The sequence below is a fragment of the Carassius auratus genome, unplaced genomic scaffold (genome assembly GCF_003368295.1).
Source record: "Carassius auratus strain Wakin unplaced genomic scaffold, ASM336829v1 scaf_tig00026283, whole genome shotgun sequence".
In the NCBI taxonomy this organism is placed as follows: Eukaryota; Metazoa; Chordata; class Actinopteri; order Cypriniformes; family Cyprinidae; genus Carassius; species Carassius auratus.
Genome location: NW_020525502.1, coordinates 290,649 through 318,554, shown reverse-complemented (window position 1 = coordinate 318,554; position 27,906 = coordinate 290,649). Strand labels below are relative to the sequence as shown.

The window sequence follows — 27,906 nt, the reverse complement described above, 5'->3', positions numbered from 1 at the left end:
ACAAGAAAAACAGATCAGATTGAATCATGACACAGATATTCACAAAGCTCTCGCTCTCTCTAAAAATCTATCTAAATTTTAAAAACAAAATGATTTTAAAGTTTTATATGGAAATTTTTATATTACAATGTTTTTTTTCTATTTATTTTTTTTTTGTTTTAACAGAATAACCTAATTAATGTGCCATTCAAAAAACTAACAACAACAAAAAAAAAAACAGGTAAAATGACTGACATTTATATGTTCATAATGCATATATGTAAATTTTTATTATAATTTATCATTTAAGGATACTCTTCTCACAGATCCATTTAACACTATTATCACATGGAGTATCAAAGCATCCTGATGAATGTGTATTAGCACAGTCTTCGTTTCCCTGATTGTTTGGTTCTCCAGACGCCCAGAACCTGCATCAACAGATCAGAGTTAGATCAGAGCTGCTTTCTGAGTGATATGATACTGACTGAGACAATCATTTATTAGATAATAATCAGGGCCCGGTTTCCCGATAAAACATAAAATCATTGTTGATCCACAACATTGTCAACATACCATAGTTTGACTTGTACTGCGCTGCGCTGGTTTCTAAAGACTGCTGTACAGTAGCGTTTTGAGCTCAAACAATGCTAAGAGAGACCTTACGAAAGTATGACTTACAGAAGATATACTTAGCGTACGAACGTGTCGGGAATCGTGCCACAAGGTTAAGAGAGAGGTTAAGGAATAGGTTAAGAACTACTTAGCGATAAGAACGTTTTGGGGAACCGGGCCCAGTTAAGTTCAGTCATTTCTCACCCAGAGGTCAGTGTGCTGCCATCAACCCATTTCCATCTGCCCTCCACTTCAATATCAGTCAAACCAATCCAGAAATGTTCAGAACCACAAATATTCTTCACAAAATCCTGAGAAGTCAAACAATAACATGATTTATTAAAAACACACACACGCACGCACACACACACACACAGGTATATAGTGTTTATGAGGACAGCATGAAACCATTGTGGTTTAAAGGGACATCCCTTTCCTAACATCCAATAACCAATCTATTAAAATATCAATATTTAAAGAAACCAATATATTAAACAATGTTATATGGCCTCTTTAGGATACATCTCACTTAAAATTTTTGTTTTTACCATAAAATCATGGAAATGTATCAGCTGATTTTTCACATTTTTCTAGCATAGTTTACTAAGAACTTCATAAAAAAAACTGATAGACAGTAATTTTGATATGAGTAATCCATCTTTAGGAACAGTAGGTTCTACATTTTAAGGTTTGGAGCCTGTCATATTTTCTGCTTTAGTACATGTAGCATGAAAAGCAACACAAATCAATGTACTTGATTTGTTGCCTCTGTTACAGTTTTCAAAGATGAGGCAGTGCTCTTCTTTTGTGCAACACAGTTATTTCTGTATGAAAGTATGAGAAAGACAGTTTAGATCGGCAACACTCTCTGTAGCGTGTGCAAACTCACTCATTACATACTGATCGCTCTTTCACTCTACAAGCGTCAGTGACCAATCCCAAAGTCCTTTCAGGCAAGTCGTGCCACTCGGCCGCCATCTTGGTAACACCTCCGGGCAGCTATTTCAGAATAACAAGACCAGCTCCTATCTAAACGAATGGGTAGAGAGTCAGAACTGCACTTTCACTGGTCACCGGGACATAAAAACAGCATGTATAGAAACAGCAGTGAAATATGATAAAAATCGCTGAAATAATTTGATGACTTTGCCCAAAAATAAGGTTTAAAATGCCTTTTCCCCACAGATTATACCTTTACTACGCATGCGCAAGGGTTCCTCAACTGTGCGAATACGTCAGAGGAACCAGACGATATGCTTTAATGTTTCCCGGCTTGACTTTTAAAAGCATATGATTGGCTTTCCAGCGGGAGCGGCGGGAAATGTGCACACAACCGCCATCTTTGCCGTTACGGGTTTTCCTTAAATATATGTATTGAGGATTGAGGAAGTGACATGTCTCTGTCTCTGCCAATCTTCAGCCGAGTGTACAGCTTAGGGTGCCCTCTATTGGTGAAGCTGAGTTTCACAACGGTAACCCTTTTTCTAAAAATACATCACAACAGTATTATCACCAAATGTCACTGTAATTCTTATCATCAGAACTCCGTTACTGAAATCAAAATTTAAAGGGGCAATGTTTATGTGTCTTTTAAAGGGACAATAAACACTCAGGGCTACACCTCTTAATTTAGACATGTCTTTGTATTTTGCAATTTTTTTTTTTTTGATAAATTATCAGTTGATGTGTTGACAGCAAATTGCTTGTTCAATTTAAATGTGAATGAAAGTGTTGTCTCTATCATTAAATAAATTACATTAAAGTGTTTTGTCATCTTTAAAAAAGTAAGCCAGTGGGGTAACATTTGTTTACGATTATTGATCGAAGTAAAAACAAAAAATCCCTGTCGACACAACATGATTTAGTTGACTAAATCTACTAGAAAATAGACTGGACTAGAAAATAAGAGTCAAGTCAACTTAAAGAAATATTAACTGAACTAATTCCACTTTAATATGAAGTTGTTTCAACAATAATTTTTTTTGTCAAGATAACAAAAAATCTTTAGGCAGCGGGGTAACATTATATTTTAGTTGACTCAAAAAAATGTTTTATTAAAAAATAATTGCACATTACAGACTTCCTCCCTTTTCATTAAGTATGCCATTCATCACAGAACCTTTCATCAACTAATTTCATATCATTTAAAAATACTATCAAACTGTTAAAAACACGGTGCTTTAAAACACTGCACAATATGATTTATTTAACACATGAATAAATCCAAAAGACTTACAGACTTAGAGTAAACTCATGAAATGAAAATGCTCATGACGTCATTAAAGTGACGCCATTAAAGTGAAGCCGCCACTTCGTCATATTGGTAATCCCTAGTGTGCGTAAAAGTTATATTCAATTAATAGGAAATTGATTTTAATGAGAAAACATCACCTAACAAGTCAGCGTTTATAAATCTGAAGTATCTCTGTACATTATTACAATGCAAACACCCTAGTCATGTAAACAGTTATTATTTTAAAGGTTGGGAATTTTCCCTACTTATTAAAAAGTAACGAGCATCATGAGCATGATAAACATCAGACATGACCTCAACACATATAAGAAACGACAAAGTGCTCATTGTGGAATCTGAAAAAAGATTTATGTTTTTATTCCTTGTACAGTTATTCATCCATCCATCCATCATCTTCCGCTTAATCCGGGGCCGGGTCGCGGGGGCTACAGTCTAAGCAGAGACGCCTAGACTTCCCTCTCCCTAGCCACTTCTTCCAGCTCTTCCGGGGGGATCCCGAGGCGTTCCCAGGCCAGCCGGGAGACATAGTCCCTCCAGCTTGTCCTAGGTCTTCCCCGGGGCCTCCTCCCGGTGAGACGTGCCTGGAACACCTCGCTGGGAAGGCGTCCAGGAGGCATCCGAAATAGATGCCCGAGCCACCTCAGCTGGCTCCTCTCGATGTGGAGGAGCAACGGCTCTACTCTGAGCTCCTCCTGAGTGACCGAGCTTCTCACCCTATCTCTAAGGGAGCGCCCAGCCACCCGACGGAGAAAGCTCATTTCGGCCGCTTGTATCCGGGATCTTGTCCTTTCGGTCATGACCCACAGCTCATGACCATAGGTGAGAGTAGGAACATAGATTGACCGGTAAATCGAGAGCTTTGCCTTACAGCTCAGCTCCTTCTTCACCACGACAGACCGGTACAGCGACCGCATTACTGCAGAAGCTGCACCGATCCGTCTGTCAATCTCACGTTGCATCCTTACCTCACTCGTGAACAAGACCCCAATACACCTGAACTCCTCCACTTGAGGCAGGAACTCTCCACCAACCTGAAGTGGGCAATCCACCCTTTTCCGACTGAGAACCATGGCCTCGGACTTGGAGGTGCTGATTCTCATCCCAACCGCTTCACACTCGGCTGCAAACCGTCCCAGTGCACGCTGAAGGTCCTGGTCTGAGGAGGCCAACACGACAACATCATCTGCAAAAAGCAGCGACGAAATCGCATGGTCCCCAAACCGGACACTCTCTGGCCCTTGGCTGCGCCTAGAAATTCTGTCCATAAAAATTATGAACAGAACCGGTGACAAAGGGCAGCCCTGCCGGAGTCCAACATGCACTGGGAACAGGTCTGACTTACTGCCGGCCATGCGAACCAAGCTCTTGCTCCGGTCGTATAGGGACCGAACAGCCCTAAGCAGGGAGCCGCCGACCCCATACTCCCAGAGCACCCTCCACAGGATGTCGCGAGGAACACGGTCGAATGCCTTCTCCAAATCCACAAAACACATGTGGACTGGTTGGGCAAACTCCCATGAAACCTCCAGCACCCTGGAAAGGGTATAGAGCTGGTCCAGTGTTCCACGACCGGGACGAAAACCACACTGTTCCTCCTGAATCCGAGGTTCCACTATCGGCCGAATTCTCCTCTCCAGTACCCTGGCATAGACTTTACCGGGGAGGCTGAGAAGTGTGATCCCCCTATAGTTGGAACACACTCTCCGGTCCCCCTTCTTGAAAAGAGGGACCACCACCCCGGTCTGCCAGTCCAGAGGTACTGTCCCCAACCGCCATGCAATGTTGCAGAGGCGTGTCAGCCAAGACAGCCCCACAACATCCAGAGACTTGAGGTACTCGGGGCGGATCTCATCCACCCCCGGTGCCTTGCCACCGAGGAGCTTTTTAACTACCTCGATGACTTCAGCCCGGGTGATGGATGAGTCCTCCTCCGAGTCCCCAGCCACTGCTTCCTTAACGGAACACAAGTCGGTGGGATTGAGGAGATCCTCGAAGTATTCCTTCCACCGCCCGACGATATCCCCAGTTGAGGTCAACAGGTGCCCATCTCCACTGTAAACAGTGTTGGTAGGGCACTGCTTCCCCCTCCTGAGGCGTCAAACAGTTTGCCAGAATCTCTTTGAGACCTACCGATAGTCTTTCTCCATGGCCTCCCAGGCCCGATATTTTGCCTCCACAACTACCCGGGCTGCAGTCCGCTTGGCATGCCGGTACCTGTCAGCTGCCTCTGGAGTCCCACAAGCCATCCAGGCCCGATAGGACTCCTCCTTCAGCTTGACGTCATCCCTTACTTCCGGTGTCCACCACCGGGTTCGGGGATTGCCGCCTCGACAGGCACCGGAGACCTTACGGCCACAGCTCCGAGCAGCCGCAGTGACAATGGAGGTGGAGAACATGGTCCACTCGGACTCAATATCTCCAGACTCCCTCGGGATCCGGTCGAAGCTCTGCCGGAGGTGGGAGTTGAAGATCTCTCTGACAGGGGGCTCTGCCAAACGTTCCCAACAGACCCTCACAGTACACTTGGGTCTGCCGAGTCTGTCCAGCTTCCTCCTCCGCCATCGGATCCAACTCACCACCAGGTGGTGATCAGTTGACAGCTCCGCCCCTCTCTTCACCCCAGTGTCCAAGACATATGGCCGAAGGTCTGATGACATGACCACAAAGTCGATCATTGACCTCCGGCCAAGGGTGTCCTGGTGCCACGTGCACTGATGGACACCCTTATGCTTGAACATGGTGGTTAGCACAGAAATCCAATAACAGAACACCGCTCGGGTTCAGGTCAGGGGGGCCGTTCCTCCCAATCACGCCCCTCCAGTTGTCACTGTCACTGCCCACGTGAGCATTGAAGTCCCCCAGTAGAACGACGGAGTCTCCAGTCGGAGCACTTTCCAGCACCCCTCCCAGAGACTCCAAAAGGGCCGGGTAGTCTGCACTGCCGTTCGGCCCGTAGGCACAAACGACAGTGAGAGACCTATCCCTGACTCGAAGGCGCAGGGAAGCGACCCTCTCGTTCACCAGTGTGAACCCCAACACATGGTGGCTGAGCTGGGGGGCTATAAGCAAACCCACTCCAGCCCTCCGCCTCTCACCATGGGCAACTCCAGAGTGGTAGAGAGTCCAGCCTCTCTCTAGAAGTGTGGTTCCAGAGCCCAAGCTGTGCGTGGAGGTGAGCCCGACTATCTCTAGTCGGTACCTCTCGACCTCCCACACAAGCTCAGGCTCCTTCCCCGCCAACGAGGTGACATTCCATGTCCCTAAAGCTTGATTCCGTGTCCAGAGATTGGGTCGTCGGGGGTCTCGCCTTCAACTGTCGCCCGATCCTCTATGCACCGGCCCTTTACGCTCCCTCCTGCAGGTGGTGAGCCCACAGTTATTCATTGTTTATATATTTTAGTTATAGTGTTTTTATTCGTACAGTAGCTAACAATATTTCATTAAAAGCATTAATTTTGAAGCAGGTAATGTTTAAACGGTGGTTAAATTAACTATTTATTTAGCATACAACAGTTTACATGGAAACGTTAATAAACATATCAAATCATAAATAATCAAATCCATTTCTGATACTAATAGATTCATGTTTAATAATTCCTGAATAATAATGTTCATAAAGACATAAGGTATATTTTGTGTTGGATCAGTTATCTGTGTCATCAGCGCGCAGCACCTAAACGATTTAAATATATCACTTACTGCCCCAAAAGACCGTAAACACTGCAGATAACACCTGAAGTAAACATTAATTTGCATACACATAACAACGAGTCCCGTTTTACTGATATGCTTCAAATCGAGTGATTTTAGGACAGCGGATTGGATGTGTCTCAATGGTGCCCTCTGCTGGTAGGGTTTAGTAAGCGGATCGAACACTTCCGGTGGCTTCACTGTCTGCTGGAAGTTTAGAACGTGATGAGTGATCCAGTCATATATAGATCGGTGGTCCAGACACATTCAGTAAAGGAATAGTTCAACCAAAAATGAAAATGATTTCATCATTTACTGACCAGGAGATTTATTATTATTATTTTTTTATGGAGACCAGAAGTCTCACAGTGGGGACCAGAAACAGTTTGGTTAACTACAATATTTAAAAGATCTTTTGTGTTCTACAGATCATAGAAACTCCTGCAGGTTTAGAACAACTCGAGTCAAGTCAAGTCACCTTTATTTATAAAGCGCTTTAAACAAAATACATCGCGTCAAAGCACTGAACAACATTCATTAGGAAAACAGTGTGTCAATAATGCAAAATGATAGTTAAAGGCAGTTCATCATTGAATTCAGTGATGTCATCTCTGTTCAGTTTAAATAGTGTCTGTGCATTTATTTGCAATCAAGTCAATGATATCGCTGTAGATGAGGGTAAATAAATTATGTCATGATTTTCATTATTGGCTGAACTATCCCTTTAAGTGTGCCATACACGACTGAACCTTTGGTTATCTCATATCGTTTAAATTTACAATCAAACAGTCTGTTAAATACACTGGGCTTCAAAACACTGCACAATAAGATTTACTTAACACAAGAATGAATCCAAAACACTCATATACTGTTTGCTTCATGCTTCAGAATATGTCCAGACACATTCATTAAAGGGGTAGTTCACCTCAAAATGAAAATTATGTGACCCACAAGTTGTTCCAAACTTGCAGGAGTTTCTTTCTTCTGCTAAACACACAAAAAAAGATCTGAAGTACATGGGTAACCCAACGGTTTCTGGTACCCTTTGACTTCCATAAAGTCTTTTATGTCTTGAATTGTTTGAGAATCAAGAATGGGGTGCTCTGCATTCTCACAATGGGTACCAGAAACTGGTTACCCACAATCTTTAAAATATATTTTTTGTGTTCAGCAGAAGAAAGAAAATCCAACAGGTTTGGAAAAACTAGTGGGTAAGTAAATTTACATTTTGAGGTGAACTATCCCTTTAAGTGTGTCATGCACTGCAGAACTTTTGGTTAGAAAAAAAATACACAAAAACTGCAGCAATAGTTAAAATGTCTAAACAAGACAGAAGTTTGCTTTGATTGTGCCAGTCAAATTGTGTGAAAGAGGATAGAAAAGAGAAAACATTTAAAAACACAATCTGTCTCGTGTGAGCCATACCCATGTTCTGAACAAAGTCTTGTATGTTTTTTTGTTGTGCAAGAAACAAGAATGGGGTGCTCTGCCTCTTGCAATTTCACATTCTGGTGAACTTGCCAGTTTTCCTTTGCTGATGTGCTTCCAGAGACTGCTTAGTGACCTTTGACCTCTGACATCGACCATGGTCTTTTCACATAGGCCCTTTTTTTCTTTTGCTTGTCAATCTCTATAAAAAATACAGTTAGTTAACAAATACACAACATACAGAGGGGCTCGAAAGTTTGGGCACCCCTTGCAGAATCTGTGAAAATATGAGTAATTTTCAAAAAATAAGAGAGATCATACTAAATGCATGTTATTTTTTATTTAGTACTGTCCTGAGTAAGATATTGTACATAAAATATATTAATATTTAGTCCACAAGACAAAAAAATTGCTGAAATTATTATGGGTGCTGAAAATTGCTGAAATTATTATGGGTGGGCGATGTATACAAATTTGGCATCTAACGATTTCTACGATTTTCCATTTAACTTAAAGGAAAACAACTAACGAATTACTAACATTAATTCTAACAACTAACATTGTGTCTACATCAGATTTAGGCCTGACGCAATAAAAATAATGTCATGTATGAAGTCATTATTTGTCTTATGAAGATTCACCTTTGTTGTGTGCAATATGAAAGCAATGACAACAGTCAATAGACTTTTAGTTATGTGCTTTCTAAAATCTGCAAATCCAATTCTTTTGTCTGAAATTAATAATTTAGATTGATTAATCAATAAATTAGTTGATAGATTAATAAAAATAAAAAGTCATTAGTGCCAGCACTAGACTACAGCAATGCTCTTCTGGCTGCACTTCCAAATGATACAGAAGGCAACAGTATGACTGGTTTTCAACAAGCCCAAGATCCCACGGCACACATTTCCAAATCTAGTCATTGACTTTTGGTTGCAGCTCACATCAGGTTCAAGACACTGATGCTTGCATAGAAAACAGCCATGGCTCTACACTTTCCTACTTCCCCTTGCTCTTTAAGTCTACATCCCCTCCAGAAACCTGCGGTCGGTGAGTAAGTGTCACATTGTGGTACAAGTACAGACATGCAAAAAAAAAACTATTTCCAGAAAAATTGTATTTACTATTACAAGCTGGTGGAATGATCTTCCGATCCCAAATCTGGAACGCCAAATCCCTGACAATATTCTAGAAAACTCACCTCTTCCATGAACCCTTAATTGAATCCTGCAAAAACAAAAATAAATAAAAACCTCGGCTTCCACTTCTTCCTTAATTCCTCCCACTACTTACTTAATTCCTCCCACTACTTACTTAATTCCTCCCTATTCTACTTTGTATTGTTGTATCAATGTCTGACATTTGTAGGTAGTTTTGGATAAAAGCTCCATAGGAATTAGTTATTAATAAATGTAAATATAAAAACTTATTGATATTTGGATGGTGTTCAGTGAAGTTATGTTAACAAATAAAATGGAGTGAATGTTAAAAATATGAGAATATAAAAATGACATATTAATTTAGCATGTTGCACGTTGCCACATAGTTTCAGTTTTGTTGACAGTGAGAGGTGGTACAAAATTTGATAAAGGCAGCCACTTTGAAATTCTTTATGCAGGAACACTGATCTCTCATATACGCATACATTACCAGATCGTGTTATGATATGATTTGGTTCAGATTGCATCTGATTGTTTGACAATTTATACTGTGACTAGGATATATCATATCATCCAGCCCTACCCTCGTCTCCCCTGATGTACTCTGGCACTCCCTCATTTACATTTTGATAACCCATCTTGCTATATAAAGATAAGTCACTTTCAAGATTCGTGATCAACTCCATTTATACTATGGAATGGCAGTACTTACCACACATTTTACAAGATATTTTGGTCAGAGTGGTATTGACAATCTGCAAATCATTCACCATTGTCCTCAGACATCTCTCCGTACACCATGTCTTCACTGGACGCAACAGTAGTCGTGTGGTGCCGTATCACCTAAAGACTTCTACACTGGACACGACCATTGAAAATCATTTTAAATGTGTGTCAGCACGTCATAAATAGAACACAACAGTTTACTGTCAGGGATTTGTGTTGTCATGCTTTCAGTCTAGACCGCATCACTAATTATAATGAGTTCTATTGACTGATAGATGGACGTTAAATTGTCCAAGAAATGATCATGATAAACGATAATATTGTCGTTCTAAGATCAGTTTCAACTAATATAATAATAATGGCATAATAACACAGGTACACCTTTTCAGAGAGCAATAATCTTTTATTTTATCTTACATGTTACCAATACCAACATGTTGACTTTGTGTGACTTTAATTAATTTTGTATATTATGTTTATATACCAGTTAGGGTTGCTCTTATTGGCCGTTTATACGTTAAACGAAAGTAAACATTTTGACCGATGAAGGGGCCGTTCACATATCGCATCTTTTTTTTGTGCTGGAGTTCGTTATTTAATGCGTAGTATGCACACTCATAATGGAAGAGCAATATGCACACGGTGCGACAAGGTCGTTTTTTCCAGGCGCGTTAACATCAAGTTAAAAACATCTCAGCTTTTCAGAATGAGGCAAGCACACCAGGTCATGTTAAAAGAACCAACGCAATCAGCTTCCTTCAGGGTGAAAATACCCATTGTTTTTGAAAAATGGGTTCACCCAAACACTGCAGAGTTTCCTTGTAACCATAGACTGTATAAAAACAGGTTGTAACGGATAGCGCAGCTGATGGATGCTTAGCAACGACAGACGACTCAGCACAACTGCCCGAGCGCTTTGGAAAGAAGGAGAAAATGAGGTGTGTGTGTGTGTGAACACACATGTGACCCAAACATCCACAAACAAATGAAAGGCGCTTCCCAAAGCTGGCCACTCTAGCGAGATGTTATCTCTTTATTCCCGGGACATCTGTGCCATCGGAGTGGTGTTTTGTACTGCAGGCTGTCTACAGGCGGTGCTCCAGACTAACCCCACATCATGACAGGTTACATTTTTTAATAAAAATTGAAAAAATAAATTATCACGGACGAAAAAATTATCAAGCTAAATTTTTTGTGCAATTAATTGATTTATCGACTATTGTGTCAGGCCTAAATCTGATGTAGACACAATGTTAGGATTCGTTAGTTGTTTTCCTTTATGAGTTAAATGGAAAACTGTAGAAATCGCTCGATGCCAAATTTGTATACATTGCCCAACAGTAGTCCAAATATGTAATGCTGCAGTGCTTTGTCAATTAATTTTTCAAACATCAATAAAGCAAAAATATTTTATCTTGAGATAAAAATGCTTACTAGTCACAACTTAGTCACTTAGTCATTTGAGTCCTTCATAGTTTTAGTCCAGGTTTAGTTGATGAGGTCAACATTTAGTCATTACTTTTAGTCCTTATTTTAGTCAAATTGCAGTTACAAACATTTATTTTGGTAGCTATTTTATATGTAGTTTACATACACTAAGTAGACATCCAAAACGCCGCTTTTACTGCCACACTTAACACCGTGGCGGCGATGTAAAGTGCATTTGCAGCCTTTGACCGCTGAGTGGCGCTTTAACCACAAGTTATCAAACAAGCGCATCAAAGCACATTTTCGCAAATAGACATTAGTTTTCCCTCACTGATGTGTTACATTTGACTGCTTCAGTCCTCCCTATTCTACTTTGTATTGTTGTATCAATGTCTGACATTTGTAAGTAGTTTTGGATAAAAGCTCCATAGGAATTAGTTATTAATAAATGTAAATATAAAAACTTATTGATATTTGGATGGTGTTCAGTGAAGTTATGTTAACAAATAAAATGGAGTGGATGTTAAAAATATGAGAATATAAAAATTACAGATTAATTTAGCATGTTGCACGTTGCCACATAGTTTCAGTTTTGTTGACAGTGAGAGGTGGTACAAAATTTGATAAAGGCAGCCACTTTGAAATTCTTTATGCAGGAACACTGATCTCTCATATACGCATGCATTACCAGATCGTGTTATGATATGATTTGGTTCAGATTGCATCTGATTGTTGGACAATTTATACTGTGACCAGGATATATCATATCATCCAGCCCTACCCTCGTCTCCCCTGATGTACTCTGGCACTCCCTCATTTACATTTTGATAACCCATCTTGCTATATAAAGATAAGTCACTTTCAAGATTCGTGATAAACTCTATTTATACTATGGAATGGCAGTACTTACCACACATTTTACAAGATGTTGGTCAGAGTGGTATTGACAATCTGCAAATCATTCACCATTGTCCTCAGACATCTCTCCGTACACCATGTCTTCACTGGACGCAACAGTAGTTGTGTGGTGTCGTATCAACTAAAGACTTCAACACTGGACACGACCATTGAAAATCATTTTAAATGTGTGTCAGCACGTCATAAATAGAACACAACAGTTTACTGTCAGGGATTTGTGTTGTCATGCTTTCAGTCGAGACCGCATCACTAATTATAATGAGTTCTATTGACTGATAGATGGACGTTAAATTGTCCAAGAAATTATGATAAACGATAATATTGTCATTCTAAAATAAGTTTCGACTAATATAATAATAATGGCATAATGACACAGGTACACCTTTTCAGAGAGCAATAATCTTTTATTTTATCTTACATGTTACCTATACAAACATGTTGACTTTGTGTGACTTAAAATTAATTAATTTTGTATGTTATATTATGTTTATATGCCAGTTAGGGTTGCTCTTATTGACCGTTTATCCGTTAAACGAAAGTAAACATTTTGACCGATGAAGGGGCCGTTCACATATCGCGTCTTTTTTTTTGTACTCGAGTTCGTTATTTCATGCGTAGTATACAAGCTCATAATGGAAGAGACGCGCTTGCAACATGCACGCGGTGCGACAAGGTCGTTTTTTCCAGGCGCGTTAACATCTAGTTAAAAACATCTCAGCTTTTCAGAATGACGCAAGCGCACCAGGTCATGTTAAAAGGGTCATGCAATCAGCTTCCTTCAGGGTGAAAATATCCATTGTTTTTGAAAAATGGGTTCACCCAAACACTGCAGAGTTTCCTTGTAACCATACACTGTATAAAAACTGGTTTTAACAGATATCGCAGCTGATGGATGCTTAGCAACGACAGACGACTCAGCACAACTGCCCGAGCGCTTTGGAAAGGAGGAGAAAACGCACGGTGTGTGTGTGTGTGAACTCCCTTGGGTGAGTTGACACAAACAACCACAAGCCTACAGACATATTTAGCTGAGCAAGCCAAATTGAGCGAGCGAAAAGTAGGCCCATTTCAACAGACTTGCAAAATATGCTACACGGTATTAAAATAAAGCAGTAGTGCAAGTACAATGCTGTATAGCTTGTGACCCAAACATCCACAAACAAATGAAAGGCGCTTCCCAAAGCTGGCCACTCTAGCGAGACGTTATCTCTTTATTCCCGGGACATCTGTGCCATCGGAGTGGTGTTTTCTACTGCGGGCTGTCTACAGGCTGCGCTCCAGACTAACCCCACATCATGAAAGGTTACTTTTTTTAATAAAAATTGAAAAAATAAATTATCACGGACGAAAAAATTATCGAGCTAATTTTTTTGTGCAATTAATTGATTTATTGACTATTGCGTCAGGCCTAAATTTGTTGTAGACACAATGTTAGGATTTGTTAGCTGTTTTCCTTTATAAGTTAAAGGTGCTGTAGGGAACTTTTGTAAAAAAGTATTTTTTACATATTTGTTAAACCTGTCATTATGTCCTGACAGTAGAATATGAGACAGATAATCTGTGGAAAAAAAAAATCAAGCTCATCTGGCTCCTCCCAGTGTCCTATTGCCATTTGCAGAAATTCATCCACTCCCGGTAAAAAACAACCAATCAGAGCTGCGGTCCGTAACTTTGTTTGTGTTCAAAATGTAGGAAAATGAACATAATAAGCGAGTACACCATGAATCCATTTTCCAAACCGTGTTTTTAGCTTGTCCTGAATCACTAGGGTACACCTATAATAAGTGTTTATATCCTGACTATTTTAGATTGCTTCGGGGGTACCGCGGCGGAGTAACCCAGTACCTTTGTGATTCTTCATAGACATAAACAGAGAGAAGTAGTTCCGGCTACGATGTTCTTCCGCAAGATGCAGGCAGTTCTGTTTATTAACCGCTAGAGCGTCAAAAGTTCCCTACTGCAGCTTTAAATGGAAAACTGTAGACATTGTTCGATGCCAAATTTATATACATCGCCCAACCCTACTCCAAATATTTAGTGCTGTAGTGCTTTGTCAATTAATTTTTCAAATATCAATAAAGTAACAATATTTTGTATCAATAAAGTAAAAATATCTTGAGATAAAAATGCTTACTAGTCACCACTTAGTCATTTGAGTTTTTCATAGTTTTAGTCCAGGTTTAGTTGACGAAGTCAACTTTTTTTTGGTAGCTATTTTATATGTAGTTTATCAAGTGTATTTTGCACTTTTTGAACTAGTAGCTGCTATGAGTCTACATACACGATTCCTGCTAAACCAAACTACATCCTTGTAAACCACGACTGAATTTACACAAATATGATGCAGAGTTATGAACTAGTAGCTGTGAGTCTACATACACGAGTCCTGCTATACCAAACCATGTCCTTGTAAACCATGACTGAATTTACACAAATATGATGCAGAGTTATGAACTAGTAGCTGTGAGTCTACATACACGAGTCCTGCTATACCAAACCACGTCCTTGTAAACCATGACTGAATTTACACAAATATGACGCAGAGTTATGAACTAGTAGTAGCTTTGAGAAAACATACAAAATTCCTTTTGTAACAAATATAAGGTAATGCTAAATTTCCCTTTTAGAATTTAAAATGATTGATTTTAGTGTGTTTAAAATTATTTCTAATTTTAATATTATTTAAATTTATAGTGTATTTGGAGGAAAAATTTTTTGTCAGTTATGCCATTAGTTTTATACTGTGCACAACAAAAATAATAATCAGTTTGCATATTCAAAAACATGGTCTGTGAAGTGCACTCTTTTACATTTTTGGGTTGAAAGGGTGCTTTCTTTTTAGCAACAATAAATTTACAGTTTTTCCCCAAAATGACTTTAATTGGGACATACAGAACTCAACGTAGTTATTTTCAATACAAATGTGTGAGTGGCTCACAATATGATTAATACTAATTTAATTCTACCACATCAAACAAAATAATGTCTTCTTAATTAAGAAGCATTACACTATATTTGTGATCATTAAAACATGCATCTCATATTATCAGACTACAGTATGTATTCTGATTACCTTTGAATGTGAATGTGAAGGTCAGCTCCTCCGTAGTCGTAGGTTATCTCTTGGCCTTCAGAAATATGTTAAATTGCAAACAGAGGTTGGATTGCCATTCGTCTCTATTTTCAACATTTTCGCATTAGTCTACCCCGTGAATCATCATCATGTGATGCATTAATGCTGTTAAAAAAAAAACGGAAACATTTTTCTTTAAAAAGTTATATAACATTTACACACATCGTAGACTCTGGTCCTGGAGAGCAGCCCTGCAGAGTTCAGATCCAACCCTAACTAAAACTCACCTGCCTGTAGCTTTCTAAGGGTGTACTCACACTGCCAGCTTGAACCGTGCCCGAGTGCGTTTGACCACCAAAGCGCGGGTCGTTTGACTAGTGTGAGTGCTCCGAATCGTGCCCGGGCGCGGCTCGATTGGCCGGCCCTGGCCCGCTTGGAAGAGGTGGGCCAGGGCACGGTTCAGTTGGACTCGGGCGCGGTTCGCATGCAGTGTGAGCGCTAACCGTGCCGGGGCACGGAAAAGGACGCTTTGCATCACGGTTTTGCGACGCTCCAAAACCAACATGGCAGGGAAAGGGTCGCTTTGGTCTACGGCAGAGGTGCAAAACGCATAAAAAAACTAAAAACTGCAAAGTCCTTGCTGCACTTCAGCTGGTATCTTGCAAACATCCTCATACGAGCAGCACGATTACGTGAAAATGTTCGCGCCACTAAGGCGACACATCTGTTTCACAACAGGCTGTGGACCAAACAACACAAAATTATCCACAAAGAAAACAGAGCGATGCACTCCATTGTGTTCATAGAGCGCCGCTCTTCCTGTTTATCCCGAAACCGTCGCACCATAATGACGTAAGCGTGCTCCGGCACGAATGCTGAATCCCTGTATGTGAGTGCAGGCCAGAGGGGGAGTACTCGGGCCCGGTTCATGGCAACCGTGCCTAGTGTGAGTACACCCTAATAACCCTTCAGTCCTTGATTAGCTTGTTCAGGTGTTTGATTAGGGTTGAAGCTGAACCCTGCAAGGCTGCGGCTCTCCAGGACCGACGTTCACCATCCCTGATATAGACAATCAAGTGAATACGAAATTCAGCATGACAATAAACTGCAGCACAAATTTCAAAACTTAAATTATGTTTGCTTTGACCCATCTCTATGCTACACTAAACCTAAATCTGAAAAAAGGATACCTAAATATCACTTCAGATGCAACTTCAGGGCTCAACATTAAGCTTTGAAATGTGCTAAATCAGTCAAAAAGTTACTTGTCCTGGACATTTTTTGGGGGGGTTGTGATGTAAATGCTATTTATTCAGAAACAATTTTCTCATCAATGTTCAGGCCTTATATTAATCTGCATAACTGTACTTTCTGCCCACCTAAGTTGATTTCTAAGACACTTTTTATCTGCCACATGTATGTTCTTTTTGTTTTGAATATCTGTTGGTTCCTGTGTTTAATTTGGCCTATTTGTCTTTGTTTCCATTTTCACACCACACTGACATAATGCCTGGCAATTACACTTTTTACACAGACACTGCCAGCATGGTTATACTTCATTAATACATGAATCCTGCGGTTCACTCAAATTCACACATTTAATAGTCAGTTAGTAGGAAGAAGTAGTTTAGATCAGTAATGTTGTGAGATTATCAAGTTTGTATTAATCAAAAAGCATGTCTAATTAATTAAAATTATGAAACTTATAAAATTTCACGTCAGTTTGTTAAAAGTTTAACAACAATCATACGGACATTACTTTCTTCAGAATTTTCAATGTCATTTTCATTTCATCTTAGGCTACATATAACTGTTAATGCCCGATAAAGCAGCATTTCTGAGCTCCATAGAGTTAGAGAGAAAATTGTTTGACATGTAACGTAACTTGGATAGTTTTAGGGAAAATGTTTCTTTGATTAAAAAAAAGAATAAAAAAAACATGCTGGTGGAACGATATATTCCCACAAAAGACAGAAATCAGACTGAAATCATACAGTTCAGATAAATCAATGATGATTTAACTGAAGCAATGGAAAGAATCGCCTCAAAATGGTGACTCATTCATAAATTAGGCATCAATGTTTCAGATTCTAACACGTACTTGATGAAATGGTTGCTTTAATATGACCAAGAATACTGATTTCTACAGACAGACGTGTGGTCAGAACTGTGCTGTACATACAGAGCGCGCTGAGGAGAAGCGCTGGCCTGTAACGATCGATCTCCATCATTACACACCTCTTAATACAAAAGAAACATATATTTCCAAATAGGTTTAAATGGAGACAATACATTTAGGAAGTCTTCAATCGTGGTTGCTAAATACCTAAATTATTATTTGCTCATATGAGTTTCAACTGAGGTAAGTAATGCTGGAACTTTTTTATTCACTTTACAAAACTTAGTAGATTAATGTATTCAAAATGCAAAGACGATATTTACATAGACATATAAAATGATGTAAGACAACGTATATACATTTTAAGGTTTTTAAAATAAATATTTTTTTTCAAAGGCACAGATTACTTACTTGGTATGTCTCTGACGCAGTCTGAATGTCTTTGCGGAAAAAAATTATTGACATCCCAGAACAACCATCCTCCGCATTTTCATTGGTCCGTAGTGTTGTCAGTCACAATGAGGAAAAAAGCACCCAACCTGTAATCACTTTTTATTTATAGTTTTATCCTTTTTTCAAATTTGACTGTTTAATTTGAAAATATCTTGTGTAGGAGAAAATGGTCCAGTCCGACGCACGGCTTTTACAAAACTGACCAATTAAAAGAACCTCATGTAGGCTAAAGCAGACACACACTGTATTATGCAGGGAAATCTATAAGGTTATTAGATAATAATACATTTCTATTTTAAATATTGAGTCATCAAAATTTTGCTGCAAAAAATACATTTCAAAAAAATTTCCCGCGAACAGTTGTACAATTTCCCGCGAGATTGTATAGTTGTAAAATGGCACATCTTGGTTAAACGGGACATGCTTCAAATTCATACACATTGTGGAATATAAGGTCTTTTTTATTATTAAAGACGTAATAGGGAGCATTATTTTGAGTCCGAAAACAACATAATAGCTTCCAGAATTACGAGGACACCGAAATGTCTTTATAAACCAAATATCCTTGTAATGCTGGTGAGTAACCTGACATTTTGTCCTCATGAACCATATATTCAAGAACACACACACTCACTCACACACACATTTGTTTTTGTGTAAAGTGTGTTCATCCCATAGGTGTAATGGTTTTTATACTGTACACACTGTATATTCTATGGCCCTACACCAGGGGTCATCAACTATATTTGTCAAAGGGCCAGAATTTTTCTCTGCAGACACTGTAAGGGCCAGATACTCGTGATATAAAATAAAATTCGAATTGTATCCTAATATGTTATTATTTGATATTGTAATTCCAAATTTATGTTATTTTTTACATATTACCTGTACTGCAGCGAGCCACCAGGGGGCGATAGCGATATTGTATGCTTCATATTTGTGAGGCTGTAAAGCTGTCCATCACTGTCACATGCAGGTCGTAGTTTGTGGAGAACACCATAGAAAGGCCTTCTCGATATATTTAAATGAAAAATGGCACTCTCAAAGAGCCTTAAGTGAAAAGTTGATTCAGAGAACCGTAGTTTTAATGAAGAATGGACTGATAAGTACGTATTCATAGTGCCTACTGTTAGAAATGCTGTGCCTGTGTGCCTCATTTGCTTTTTTTTCTCGTTAGATTTAAAAATAAATAAGTATGGAATGGACCCGAATATTCGTTTGGTGAGTTTGTATTTGACAAAATTTGAAAATTTGACATTCGAATATTATTTATTTTTTTTATTTTTTTTGCACACCTGGGATCCCATTTTTTGCACACCTGGGATTCATTTTTTCTTTATTTAAATTTAGTTTTTTCTTTAATTTAAATTTTGTTTTTTCTTTATTTAAATTATGTTTTTCTTTATCAAAATTTTTTTTTTCGTTATTTAAATTTCCTTTCCCTTTATTTAAATCTACCCTTACTGTGCCAATTTGTGGGTCAGAAAAATATTAGACTACCTTACAAGTATTGCTTAATTTAACAGACCTGTGTGTGTGCGTTTTATATCACTAGTGCAGTGTCCGTTCTTGGAGCATAAAGGCCTGGTTCACACCGGACGCAGAAGCAATGCCGAAAATCACGCGCGGTCCGGAGCCTGCCTGTTCACACCAGACACATATTCTCCATGGCGGTCGACAAGCACTTCTGCTCAGTTGTTGTTTATTCAGAGCACATCATGGGTAAGTAAGTAGCCCCCTCCCACCTGCTCTGTAGTCCGCCCACTCCCGTTGCTCTGTGTGTGCATGTGCGTGCATGTGGTGTGTTGTGTTTATTTTTTTTCATTTTTTCTAGTCTGTTTAGATACTCAAATATGATCGCATTTGTTACTCGCGGTATTTTAATTTGAAAATTGCTTATATTTTGACAATTGACCGGTTTGTCTCGTGTTTCTTGGTGTGACTTCCTGCCGGAATTGACGCGGATCGCTCGCAGCTCGCGCAAAAAATAGGTTTGAACGACACCATAGGTTAACATGGGAGCCGAAAGGAAGCAGCCTCCATTCCGCATCGCTTCCGCGTCCGGTGTGAACCAGCCCTAAGGCCGGCGACACACTGGATGCGTGGCGCAAGCGTCTCAGCCGCGTGGCGTGTCAGTTTTTAATTCGGCTCCCATGTTAACAGGTTAGAGCTTACAGACCGCCTGCCTGAGACCAGTGTTGTGCCAGTTCATACTTAAAAAGAACTAGCTCAAAGTTCAGTTCACACAGATGATAATGAACTAGTTCATGTTCATAGTTCATTTTTTTTTTAAATGAACTAAGTTCACATATCTAAAAACGAACTAGTTCACGATCATTTGTTAAATTCTTTTTAAGAATCTTACTATCTTACTCAATAGAACCTCTTTACCATCCATTACCAGCTGTAAATCACTGCCACTCCAAAACTAATCAAAATTATTGTACCAATAAACACGAGACAATTATTATAGCCAGGAGAAAAACAATGTTGAGATAGAGAATATATTTACCCCTTAGAGGTGCTCCGATCACGATCGGCCGATCGTTAATGCGCATCTCGTCAGTAAAGCCGGTTCTCTAATCAGCGGTTAATTCCCTCAGGTGCGTGATTTCACATAGAGCAGCTGTTACTACACAGAGCCATTGTTAACTGAGAAGATGTGCCAAAAAACGCTGAAAATGAAGTGGATTTGCGCATCTTCTCTATTAACAATGGCTCTGTGTAGTAACTGCTGCTCTATGTGAAATCACGCACCTGATGGAATTAACCGCTGATTAGAAAACCGGCTTTACTGACGAGATGCGCATTAACGATCGGCCGATCGTGATCGGGGCACCCCTACCCTTAAATAATGTCTTATATTGCACATCCTATCTTACTCGGTCGTGCTGTTTACTTTTCATAAATCAACATAAATGGAAAAAAAAATACATTATAATATTTTAACAAATATGAAACGGGCTATTTTTAATGTCTACAACAGTAGCCTATAGTATGCCTACATAGCCTACTCTCTATTTGTACAAATTTCGGCACATTAATTTAATTCTGAATTTTGCACACACAAGTTGAAAGGCATTTGTTCAAATCAAGTTCACGGATAATTGTGCATGCATTTATTAGCCTAATCATTATGATACTAAAATCCTAACAAATAGGATATGCTATGTACAAAAAATCAGATGAGCCCATAATATGAACGGTTAAGCATTTTCCTCCCATAGAAAACCATTATAAGAACACTTAATGTGGCTTAATGCAGATTAGAATGTCCCCTTAGTATGTCGAAATAACATAATAACGAAATAACAAGATATCGATAATAAGCTACTGTGGCCACCGTGGTCTCCTTTTTGATCAGCAAAATTTTTTTTTTGCTTGTTTGGGATCTGACTGTCCAGCGTATTTGAAAAAGTTAAGCAAACTTTCCTGTCTTTTTGACATTTTTCCCCTGCGTGAAACGATCGAGGCTAACAGCAATCTCAACTAGTACAACAAGCGCGCAAGTCATGTGTCACAAACACTGAACACTACACAAACAGTAGCCTATTTTATTATTTTTTTCATTTAGGAAATTAATTTTAGTGACACAGGAGGTGCCGGATCCAATGTCGGAGGTGACGGAACATGTTCGGCTCAAATTAAGCCCTGGTAAAACCTGACATTTCAAATGAGCGTGAACGTGAACTGTGCGTGCTGTTCATTACTGCCAGAGTGAGCGCCGCTCTTGTTCACATTCATTGTTTGAAAAGTTGAAAATAGAACAAACGCCTATTTTTCACGCGACACGCACGCGTTTTCGAAGCGTTTCCAGGCAAAATATAATAGGGAAATGTGTTTATATGTCATTTTGTACACAAATACATATGAATTCATGATATTTTGATATTTGAAAGTCTATAGGTTGACATAATTCAGATATAAATGTAATTTAAAAATTAATTAAATAATTATCGATTTTCAAATATTGCACCAGTCAAACATAATCTTTATCAGTAGGCGTAGGTGTGTAAAAAAAGTTGATATTGTTGTCATGAAGACAAGAGCCTGGTCTGTCAACGGTCTCCCTCTACAGCAGCAGCGCGCCAGGCACGGTTCTGGAGTGTAAAGACACAGAAAACACGAGGCAGCCACCACGCTTCTGGGACGCTTCAGACACCCGACGCTTCCTGCTTGCGCTGTTCTGACTGTAGTTTACTAAAAGTTAATTAATTCTGAATGTTTCGCGTCTCGCAAACGGCCATACTGACACAGATTCCTGCCTTTATTAGAGAGAAAAATATATTAATTACTACCGAAGCTTCGAAGCTTAAATAATGGTATTCGGACCAGCCCTAAACTTTTTCCTCTTACAAGGCTATTCCGGAATTCAGTATTATTCTGGGGTCGGATGGAAATCTCTGGCGGGCCGCCAGTTGACGTTGCATGCCCTACACCAACCCTACACCTAACCCTACCCCTCACAGGAAACTTTATTCATTTTTACTTTCTCAAAATAACTCATTCTGTATGATTTATAAGAGTTTTGAAAAATGGGGACATGGGTTATGTCCTCATAAGTCACCCTCTCCTTGTAATACCTGTGTCATACCCATGTCATTATACAGAGTTGTGTCCTGATATGACACAAAAACACACACACTCACTTGTTCCTCCCTGTTGTTGATGATGATCAGATCTGCTCCTCTCTCTCTACAGTATCTTCTGCTCTCATCCCAGTTCTTCGTCTCAGAGGAAAAGAAGTAAAGACTGGATTGATGGCACCTCCATCCATCTATAAACACAACCAGATACGTTATGATCTAAACTCTGATCCACACCAAGTTAAAAAGGTTATGATAGTCTTAGTAGAGGTGTTTAAGTTATTTCAGTTGTTTGTTATATGCTGCTTATATATTTTACATTTGTCTTGTTGTGGACTGCTAATCGTATTTCTTATTTCAATGGATCAGTTACTGTGATTATTATAGGACTATTATTTTATTCATAATGCCATGCAGAAACTAAATGCATTTATTCATGCTCCCCGTCCCAAATGCAAATTCTGTAATAAGTTATCACTGAACAAGTATGTCGTGTTAAACTGAAATAATTATTAATTTCTAAAATAATATTTATCATGCAAGCAGAGAGATGTCATGACAAACGTTTAGTGATCATTTGAACACGACTGAATCCATTCAATGCACACATTCTCATTACGCAGAACACTTTAAGCGAGTCTTAATGTTAATGAACTTCACTAAACAGATGTGTGTGTTCCGTGCAAACCAGCAAAAGGTAAAGATGCAAACATGTAGGACAAGTAGACAATGTATCCGTATCTAAGCTGATTATTAGCCTACTCTTGAGAGAGAACCGATTTGTTTTTTGAGAGACTGAGACGCGCAGCGCGGCTGTTTGATTGGTGAGCGCGCTGTGCTTATTCCATTCATTCAGATCATATCGTAGCCTAAGCTTTAAATCATTGCCTTTTAAATATATACAAATACTATAACGTGTATGATGTATTATTATAGGTAAAATTACTCTTGTATCGCTCTGATTTCTGAGAGATGCACAGAGAGGCGACAACAATACGGTATTTGATTTGCGCTCTTTTCACTCATAAAGTTTACATTCATTCACTTCTGGCGCTGATTCCCTGGCTCACCTGTTATATAGCAAACACCAGACTCTGTCAGCTTTAGCCGAGTATTCAGGCAGAATTATTCCTTGTCCGTTTTTCGTTTTTTAAGCCATTATCCTTGCCATTCCGAATAAGGTATTTGGCTTCAGGCACAACCCTAATTATTACATTACATATTTTATTTGTACATGCAACATAGATAAGGTCATATAGTAACAGCTCCACGCAATATTGTAATTCTAAAATTCACGTCTTACTTGCAAACACTTTGTATGCATTATGGTTAATGCATGCTGGAGTAGTCGATTGTTTCCGACAGCGCTCGACTAGTACAGTATGACAAAAATATCGCTGTATTTATGTGCGCATGCCCAGTAGAGCCAAACGTATCCCTTCTAGCCTTGCTGCGCGCATTTGTCATATCCCAATCTTTGCGTGTGTCTGTGCACTGTGCCAAGGCATCAGTCATTTTATTTTTTGACCACAGACATAATGTCAGCAAAAGCAGCATTATTAAGTAAATAAAATGAAAAAAAAAAGTACATAAAAATAATTTGACCTTACAGCTCCAAACTCTGTTCTAGAGGGCCAGTGTCCTTTATAGTTTAGCTCACAGGGTCGGACTGGGGGTAAAACCAGTACTCATTACCAGGGCCCCAAAGGAAGAGAGGGCGCTTGAAAAGTATGAATCTGAAATATAATTTATTTTACCTGGATATTTTCATGGGTGGGGGCCATGGGGGCCCATCAAGACTGCCTATGCATAGGGCTCGGGATCTTGTGTAACGCCCCTGTTAGCTTTAACCCTGATTATACACACTTGAACCTAATCAAGCTCTTACTAGACACACTAATCTTGCAGGTGTGTTAAGGCCAGTTGGAGCTAAACTTTTCAGGACATTGGCCCTTCAGGATGTAGTTTGGAGACCCCTGTCCTACAGAGTTGTTACTTTGCACATGCTTTTTGATCATTACAAATAATAATGTAAATTAATTTTCTTAGAATAGGAGATATGCTGTCTCGCAGTGTTGTAGTCGAGACCGGCTCATTCGAGTCCGAGTCCAGATCGAGTCCAGAGATGGTTGAGTCAGAGTCAAGACCGAGTTCAGAAAGGGTCGAGTCTGAGTCAAGACCGAGTTCAGAAAGGGTCGAGTCTGAATCAAGACCGAGTTCAGAAAGGGTCGAGTTTGAGTCAGGACCGAGTTCAGAAAGGGTCGAGTCTGAGTCAAGACCGAGTTCAGAAAGGGTCGAGTCCGAGTCAAGACCGAGACCAGAGAGATTGGGTCTGAGACAAGACCTAAAGAAATCTTCAAGAGTATGTAAAATGTATGATGGAAACAATAAAGGGTAAAAGGGCCACATAGTATGTGGTGTAAAGGTAATTTTATTAGAATTATGAATTGTTACTTGTCAATATTAAGTTCTCATTTTCACATAACATCGTTGTACCACTATACACATCCATATAACATTTCTAGTACACATAACATTACTGTATGACTCTATATTGTAATTCCACATAACCTTTCTAGTACAAGTAACATTACTGTACCACTATACCTGTAAATGTTCAACTGTAACAGCTTTTACATAACTTTTAACCCTGAAGCTTAACTAATGACTGCTAATATCCTTACAATGTATTGGATTATGTGCACTTTAGATGTTGTGAAGATTAAAGATGGGCATAATTACTTTTCAAAAAATTAAGTGAGGAGACCATCCTGCTACCCAACCGAGCACGATGTGGTCTCATGATCAATCCACCCCGACTAAAAACACTCTCTACTGGTGCAGAGGAAGCGGGGACTGACAAAAGTTACCATTTTATCAGTTTCTGTAACAGCAACGGATAATCTAATGCTAATTTCACTGGATGGTGCGTTTTAATGCAGGGTAAAATACACACTAGTCCAAGTTTTTTTTAGTTACGGAGGGCATACACACAAGAGCCGACTGACTGTCCAGGAAAATTTCATGCAAAAGTGTGTATGTGCCAGGGGAAGAAAGCTGGTTGAAATGCCATATAAGTTCAATGCATTCTGTCAGACATTTTTTTGGGGGGAGATGTTTAGTGTTGAGACAGTCAGTCTGTGTCTGTATTCATTATATAATTTAATTAAACAATATTTGTTTTTTTCTGTGACCATTTTGTCCTACTTTGTAAAAATAACACAGTTGAGAGAAATAATGTAGCAATGTGGCTTTCTGGAAAGCGGGATCACTACAGGCGGATGGCAGGAGGGTAACTTAGGCCGGTGACACACTGGCTGCGTGGCGTCTCTGCTGCGTGCTAGAAGCGTGGTGGCTGCTTCGCGTACACAGCAGAAGTGTGTCTGATGCGGCGCTGGCGCGCTGCTTCTGCTATAGGTGACATAGAGAGAGGCTGCCGAAAAACCGGGCTCTTGCAAAATAGAGTATGTTTGACAGGTGCAATATTTGAAAATCGATAATTATTATTATTTTTATTTTTTTTACATTTATATCTGAATTTATGCCAACCTATGGACTTTCAAATATCAAAATGTCATGAATTAATCTGTATTTGTGTACACAATGACACAAGTGACATATAAACATATTTTCCTAGTTTATTTTGCCTGGAAACGCTTCCAACATGCGCGTGTTTGCGTGAAAATAGGCGTCGGTTCTATTTCTAGCATGCACGCATTTTCCGCGCGGCTCGAGCTGCGCCTGGGATGCGCGTCTCACGCAGGCAGTCTGCAAGCTCTAACCTGTTAACATGGGAGCCAAATTAAAAACAGACACGCCACGCAGCTGAGACGCTTGCGCCATGCATCCAGTGTGTCGCTGGCCTAACGTCTCACGTCACAAGAAAATCACCAGTCATTGGATGTATCAATCATACATCAATTTAAAGAAACATTAACATACAGTAATAATCATGACATATTTTGATTGGGACTCGAGTGGACTCGGGCATAAGTCCGATTCCTAATATGTTCGAGTCCGAGTCAATACCGAGTCAAAATGCACACGAGTCCATGACAAGACCGAGACCATTAAAATACGGTCTCGAGACCGAGACCGAGTCTGAGTCTTGAGTACTCAACACTGCTGTCTCGCTCATCACAAACATTATCAGTAGTTAAGTATGTGGTCTTGAAGAGGACCCTTTTTTCTCTCATTTGGACTCGGACTTGACTTGGACTCGAAACTTTTGGACTTGGACTTGACTTGGACTCGAACCTCTTTGGACTCGGTCTTGACTTGGTCTCGACTAGTCCTGGACTCGACAAAGCTGGACTTGACTACAGCTCTAATAAAAATATATTAAAAATAACACATGTAGTGGAAAATAAACTTTTCTTAATGCTTATTGCTGAACTGTATCTGCACCCTTGATTTGTGTTGTATTCTCTCATATACATTGATCCATTCCCAAAAGCAGGTTTCTGAACTGATCTCACTAGTTCTCTTGGCAGTGAAGTACTCTGTGTATTTGACCGGTTTGTGTCCAAACTTTGAATAAAAGAGAATGTTTTTGACTAAAATATTTGATTTTGAACTGGAAGTGTAAGTTTGTACGAGATGGTGTGTAGTTTTGAGAATGTGTTTATAGTTGTGAGTAAATGCGAGCATTAGCCACATGACAGATCCAGTACAGTCCACTTTCAAATCTGAGTCTGCTTTAGAGCAAGTTACCAGTTAGACTGAAGAAACTTACCCGCAAACTTCTTCTGAAGATCATTTCTTTCTGATTTCAGCTGGTCTCTCTCTTCTGTGAGGTTGGTGATCTTAGTAAGTAGCTGGTCTCTCTCTTCTGTGAGGTTGGTGATCGTAGTTAGCAGCTGTTGTCTCTCTTGAGTGAAGGTGGCACACAGTATAATGCGTGCAGTCAGCAGAAGAACACACAGCAGCACAAACACTACTGCAGCTGCTCTGGACCTTCTGATCATCACACCATCACTTCCTGACCATCAACACAAACATTACTTTATTACCTTTATTTATCCACTATTATGTGTGATGAAATATGTTCAATTAATCTCAGTACCTGTGAGTTCAGATGACTGGATTCTCGTTGTGTGACTGTCTGTGGTCCTTTTTCCAGATGTTCCTTTTGTAACAAAGTCATTTTCACAGATATCACTGATACTTTTCCCATGTTCTCTCTTCATTTTCCCTTTTCTGTATTTTTGTCCACTTTCTGAAAGTTTCAGTGTCAGTAATCTAACACTAGTTTCTCTCTCATAGTGGACTGTGTTGTGTTCCTCTTCTGTGTTTGTGAAGCCACTATTTATGCAGAGAGGAACTGTTTTTTTTTTAGAAATGTTTCAAGTGTTTATTCATAAAGGAACTTCAACTCGCTGCAGAACATCATCAGAAATATCTTAAGATTGTTGCTTGTGTTTATTTAAATGATGTTCAAATACATTTATTATCATTCACAGAGTGTCTGTATAAAT

General features: G+C 39.5%; 1 protein-coding gene across 1 annotated transcript; it reads right to left on the bottom strand.

The window, feature by feature from the left end:
- Window positions 1-230: 230 nt before the first annotated feature.
- LOC113078667 (CD209 antigen-like protein C) lies at window positions 231-27,906 on the bottom strand. Its single transcript, XM_026250998.1, has 5 exons — window positions 27,495-27,906; window positions 27,165-27,410; window positions 22,493-22,620; window positions 799-905; window positions 231-410 (listed from the first exon to the last, which is right to left on the bottom strand). The coding sequence occupies exons 1-5, from the start codon at window positions 27,616-27,618 to the stop codon at window positions 281-283; spliced, it is 735 nt and encodes a 244-aa protein (XP_026106783.1). The 5' UTR covers window positions 27,619-27,906; the 3' UTR covers window positions 231-280.